Genomic DNA, 6,428 nt, shown 5'->3' on the forward strand with positions numbered 1-6,428 from the left:
GCTCTTGAACCCATTTTCCAGATCCATCGACCAAATATGCCATAGAATCATAAAGTTTCGGACTTTATCACTTTGGACGTCCAAAAAGTCCTTAACTCATAGTCTTAACTCATTAAGATCTTCTTATCACATGCATGGATCAAATCTAGCTAAAATGGACTGATTTTTATCACTTAAGGCCTCTCAAAACATCTGAAAGGACAACTTATTTGGTCTAGAACTTCACATGCATCATCTTCGGAAATCTAGGGTCCATAAGACCTTCAAAAAGCTAAAATGTCTAGATCTAAAGTAAATAAGCATAAAGTTTCAATATTTTTACCTTCTGGAGCTCAAATGGTGTAACCCAACTTCAGATCTAAGGCATTGCTTTCCTCCTCTAGTTTCTTGGTGCAATAACTCCACTCTCCAAGGCTCAAAATGCACACTAACACACTCTACACACACAAAATAGGGTTTTGGGGCGTTCTCTGAGGTATGGAGAGTGAGGTAAGGAAAAAGAATGAGCCATAAGGGTGTTTATATAGTCCCAACCTAGAATATTAGGGTTTTTGGCTGACGCGAGTACGCCCAAAGTACATAAGATTACGTCCAGCGTACTAGGGCGCACCTAGTACGCCCATTGTACTCTTATGTAGGCCTAGCGTACTCCCTCTTTGGCCCAAAGTTTCAACTTTAGCCCTTAAACTCCCCAGGACTCAACATAACTTCTTCGAGGGCTGCCAAAGACAATAATCAAAAGAAGGTGGGTTTCGAAATACACCTGCTAGGTTCGGGGCGTTAGAATCTTCTTGCACATGAGATAAAAATAAATGGAAAATATATGTTTTTATACCTATACCGACGACATGTCGTCGGCATAGATTTTCAGGATATCGCGCATTTTTTTGTCTTTCCGGCCGGACTTGTCCCAACGACAAGTCGTCAGAACAAAGGTCTGGGTCAAATTAATTTAGTCAAAGTTTTCAAAAGTTATGGCGACAACTAGTCGTTGATATAGGTGTACCTGTTGGCGACGACACGTGTCGTCGGGATAACTGTCATCGCCATAGGTTGTTAATGTTGTAGTGCTTTATGGTGAGGAGATACAAACATGTGATGTCTATTAATTTTTATAAATATATAAAAAATAAATATATAAATAAAAAATTAATTAAAAAACAAATTAATAAGGGCAAAATAGTATTTTTTTTTTAGGTAAGACTGAGACCACACGCATAACAAAAATAAACAGTATGGACCATCCAAGTTAAAAAAATATGTTAGGGACCAAAAACATAAATTGTACCAAACCATAAGGACCATTTGTGTAATTTATTTTTACTTTTTGTTCATATTTGGATAATTATTTTTTTTTTGTATTTTTTGAAAATGTTCACATTTAGTATTTAACCTGCTATAGCAAGTCATAATGGTTATATGTGAACACTTCAACAAGTTTGTTACTTAGATGTGTACAAAAAAATAGTTACCTAGATGTGAACATACTGAAAAATTAATTATCTTAATAAGTCATTTTCCCTTAACCACTTGGGTTGTGGTGACTTGGTAAGACATGTGGAAGATATGATGGATAACCTATTGACCCATGTTCAAATCCTGGCACCACTCAGCCCTTCTGGCCATGGAGGTTCGCCTGCAGTGACTACAGGGCATGAGACAAAACTTTATGTTTGCAGCGGGGGATTAATCGGTGCGTGAAAGCTGGCCTGGAAACCCTCGTTAGGGAAGTTCCCTTTCCAAAAAAAAAAAAAACTTGAACCTTCGATCTTAATGAGGAAATACAACATCTACTACTATCATATTAGAATCTTTTAGGTCTAATAAAATAGTTATTACATGTATATAATATGGTTTAGTGGAATATTCAAATAGGATGATTTTTTAAAATAATGGATTATAAGATAAATAAATAAACCTAAATTTTAAAATAAACAAATTAATACGAAGACGTTCCTATGTATTACATTTAACCATTTCATCGTTGAACTTTCAATTTTTGTGGCCCTCAAGCAATGCCGCGTTGGTGTGGACATTATTTATCGCCAAATGGGTGGAAGCGTTGACTTAACTTATCTCTCAGCCTCAAGACTTAGGATCAAGAATTGCTGTACGGCTTTATAAAACCAGAAAACACAAACCTTTCTCATTGTCACAAACACCACTCAACCATGGCATCCTTCCCCACCTGCTCCGCAGAAGAACTAACCCCTCTCCTCGGCCTTGCCGCCAATGCAACAGCTGCAGCCGACTACATATGCACCCGTTTCACCGCCACATCCGATAAATTCTCCAGCACCACATACGCCATTGACAACACTTACCTCCTCTTTTCAGCATACCTGGTGTTCGCCATGCAGCTCGGATTCGCCATGCTCTGTGCAGGTTCTGTTCGGGCCAAAAACACCATGAACATCATGCTCACCAACGTCCTTGATGCTGCTGCCGGAGGCATCTCTTACTACATATTCGGCTTTGCTTTTGCCTTCGGTGGACCCTCGAACGGATTCATTGGGAAACACTACTTCGGGCTGAAATCAATTCCTTCAAGTGTTTTCGACTATAGTTTCTTTCTTTATCAATGGGCTTTTGCTATTGCAGCCGCCGGTATTACCAGTGGCTCCATCGCTGAGAGAACTCAGTTCGTGGCATACCTTATTTACTCTTCCTTCTTGACAGGTTTAACTTCCTTATCTGCTTTTGTTCTACTTTATTCTACTTTATATAAATTTAATTACCGAAATATTTCCTTTTTTGTGTTTGCAAAATGGTACAAAAAAACTGTACTTGATAAGGCTTTTTTAAATAAAAATATCCGGAATATATTTTATTATTATTATACTAGATACCCTTTATAATTAACATTCTACGGTCAATGTAAGGAAACGTTTCTAGCACGTAGTTATAGACCGGTTCAAGGTTATCCTATCTGTAATCTGAAAGTAAAGAGAATAAATTTAATATTATTATAAAATTAAAATTCATAAAATAATTAACAGCACGACTTTCATAAACTTTGGTCAATATATATAACCGTTAATATTGTGTTATTAAAATTTTATTTTGTCTTTTAGCAACGATATCCAAACATTAAAGGTGGAATCTCCGAACTTGAAATCTAAGTATAACAAGGGGTAAAAGATACTATAGGTGTTTGCTTGTTTCATCTAAAAAACTTCTTTTTAACTTAGGGATAATGACTTGAAAGGGTAACGAACTTTCAACTTTTGTCACATTTAGTCACTAAATTTTTTTTCGTTATCTATTTGCCATTGAACTATTGAAACTGTTCACATTTTACCCTTATGACCGGCTATTACCGGTCATAAGGGTAAAATGTGAACAGTTTCAATAGTTTAGTGGCAAATTGATAACGAAAAAAAGTTTAGTGACTAAATGTGAACAAAATCGAAAGTTTGTTTCCCTCTAAAAAGTTCAATGACTAAATGTGAACACACTTCCTGTTGTATTATGTTTTAGGAAAATTATTTATTTTTGTTTAATTGTAGCAACATTTGTTGATGAAGAAATCTATGAAATAAAAAAAACAAAATGAAACATCCGGATTTCCAGGTATCATAATTTAAGTATTTTTCTTTTGAGTTAGGAAGAGAGACTCAACGAGTTGACGCCTCAACTCGTCGAGTAAGGTCGCGACTGATGACTTGGATTAATGAATGGACTCGACGAGTCGGTGAGGCGATTCGACGAGTCCGCGCTGTTGGCAGAAACCCTAAATCTTTGGGCCTGAGCCATATTTAAAGGAACTTATGACCTTCAATTGCGACTACTTTTCCTATAAGTGAGAACCCTAGCGAGCTTGAGTGTGTAGAGTGAGAGGAAGAGCTATCTTGAGATTTTTGGTGTGATAGATCTGGACCCTTCTAGGTCCAGAGAGATGAGAATATGAAACTTTAGTAGAGTAAACCTTGGGGTTCGAAGTTATGAAGCATAACCTTAACCAACAATGTGATGAAATAAAATGATGAGAGATAGGTGATGATAATTAGGTAAATATATGATGATGAATATGTGATGTAGGATGAAAGGAGATACCATAACCTTAACCAGCACTGTGGCGATGTAGTCATCTACCAGAGTATAGATGGCGACCACAGACTATTCTAGACAGCCCAGTGGAAACACCAGCAGGCCCATAACTTGTAGGTGATGAATTACAATTTCAGGCGATATTGTAACTACGTATTCATGCGATGATACTCTAACCCCTTACTATGAATTACGAATTCAGACGATGTTGTAACTATATATTCATGGGATGTCACAAATTTCGCATGCCAAACCAATGGTCATAATTCACATCAGTAAGAATGATCCATTTTTTTGTAAAACCAAAATCAGATTGGAAATTTTGATTTTTTATTTTGGAAAATGTCAAACCATTGGTTTTTTATTTCGGTTTTGGTTTTTTGTTTTTTTTTTTAAAATATATTTTCAGGGTTTTGTTTTGTTTTTTTTTTTATTTCATAGATTTCTTCATCAACAAATGTTGCTACAATTTAACAAAAATAAATAATTTGCTAAAACATAATACAAGAGGAAGTTTGTTCACATTTAGTCATTGAACTTTTTAGAGGGAAACGAACTTTCGATTTCGTTCATATTTAGTCACTAAACTTTTTTTCGTTATCTATTTGCCATTGAACTATTGAAACTGTTCACATTTTACCCTTATGACCGGCAACAGCCGGTCATAAGGGTAAAATATGAACAGTTTCAATAGTTCAATGGCGAATACATAACGAAAAAAAGTTTAGTGACTAAATGTGACAAAAATTGAAAGCTCGTTACCCTTTCAAGTCATTATCCCTTTAACCTATTAACTTAAAAGTCAATAGGTTAGAAATTTGTTTGGATACCTTATAATGACAATTTAAAATAGGAATTTTGAAGAAGTTAAAATTTATGACTTCTTTGGACTGATTTACTATTTACAGGTTTCGTGTATCCCATAGTATCACACTGGGTGTGGTCTAGTGATGGTTGGGCGAGTGCCTCAAGAACAAGTGGAAGCCTTCTGTTTGGATCTGGAGCCATCGACTTTGCCGGGTCGGGTGTGGTCCACATGGTGGGCGGGATTGCTGGTCTTTGGGGTGCACTCATTGAAGGTCCAAGAATCGGGAGATTCGATCGTTCTGGGAGATCAGTGGTCTTACGAGGCCACAGTGGTTCACTTGTCGTTTTGGGTACATTCCTTCTATGGTTTGGATGGTATGGTTTTAATCCGGGTTCATTTCTCACAATCTCAAAATCCTATGGTACTTCGGATGTTTTTTATGGTCAATGGAGTGCTGTAGGAAGAACAGCTGTCACCACCACATTGGCCGGATGCACTGCTGGATTGACCACTTTGTTTAGTAAAAGATTACTAGTCGGTCATTGGAATGTGACCGATGTTTGTAATGGGTTGCTTGGAGGTTTAGCAGCCATTACCTCAGGATGTGCTGTGGTTGAGCCATGGGCTGCGATTGTTTGTGGCTTTGTTGCAGCTTGGGTGCTCATAGGATTCAACAAGCTTGCGGAAAAGTTGAAGTATGATGATCCATTAGAGGCAGCTCAGTTGCATGGTGGGTGTGGGTCGTGGGGTCTGTTGTTCACCGGGTTGTTTGCGAAGAAACAATATGTTCATGAGGTGTATGCAACTGGGCGACCTTATGGGTTACTTATGGGTGGTGGTGGAAAGCTATTTGCTTCTCAAATCATCTTAATACTTGTGATCATAGGATGGGTGACTGCGACCATGGGTCCGCTTTTCTTTATCTTGAAGAAACTCAAGTTGTTGAGAGTGTCAAAAGAAGATGAAATGGCAGGAATGGACATGACGAGGCATGGAGGATTTGCTTACGTTTATCATGACGATGATGGTAGTTCTCATCCACCACCGGGTTTCATGATGAGAAGGGTGGAACCATCAAGCGCAAGTCCAACACCAAACAACGACTCAACAAGCAATGTTGTGTAGGCAGTCATATTGACTTCTTTTGTGGGTTTATGTTACTAAAGTGTGTATCCTTCGGTGTAAGTTATAAGTAAAAGTTGTATAGGAAACTTCAACTATGGTAAAAAAGCACAACATGCTTTTGAGGTCCAAACAACATAGATTGTCTTTATATTGATGAATCCTAGATATTTAGATATTTTCAGTGTGGATAACCCGTTTGATGATAAATATGTTTATCTTTTGGATTTTTTAAGTTATTGTGTCCTCAGTTTCTTGTTTTGATTTTCATTGTTAGAGATTATTTGTGGCTATATAAAACGTAAATAAGATATTTCTTTCGTTACTAATCTTGGTTTTTATATATTAAATGTGAATAATTTATATCCTTTGTTAGTTGTTTACGCTGGGAAGTTGTGGTGGTGATAAATCTCTGTGTCTAACTGATTTTCGTTCATTTTATCAAAGC

General features: G+C 37.0%; 1 protein-coding gene across 1 annotated transcript; it reads left to right on the forward strand.

The window, feature by feature from the left end:
- Positions 1–2,069: 2,069 nt before the first annotated feature.
- On the forward strand, positions 2,070–6,215 carry LOC145030798 (ammonium transporter 1 member 2-like). Its single transcript, XM_078979219.1, has 2 exons — positions 2,070–2,679; positions 4,959–6,215. The coding sequence occupies exons 1-2, from the start codon at positions 2,172–2,174 to the stop codon at positions 5,981–5,983; spliced, it is 1,533 nt and encodes a 510-aa protein (XP_078835345.1). The 5' UTR covers positions 2,070–2,171; the 3' UTR covers positions 5,984–6,215.
- Positions 6,216–6,428: the final 213 nt, after the last annotated feature.

The sequence above is a fragment of the Lactuca saligna genome, chromosome 2 (assembly GCF_052625555.1).
Source record: "Lactuca saligna cultivar CGN05327 chromosome 2, ASM5262555v1, whole genome shotgun sequence".
Lineage (NCBI taxonomy): Eukaryota > Viridiplantae > Streptophyta > Magnoliopsida > Asterales > Asteraceae > Lactuca > Lactuca saligna.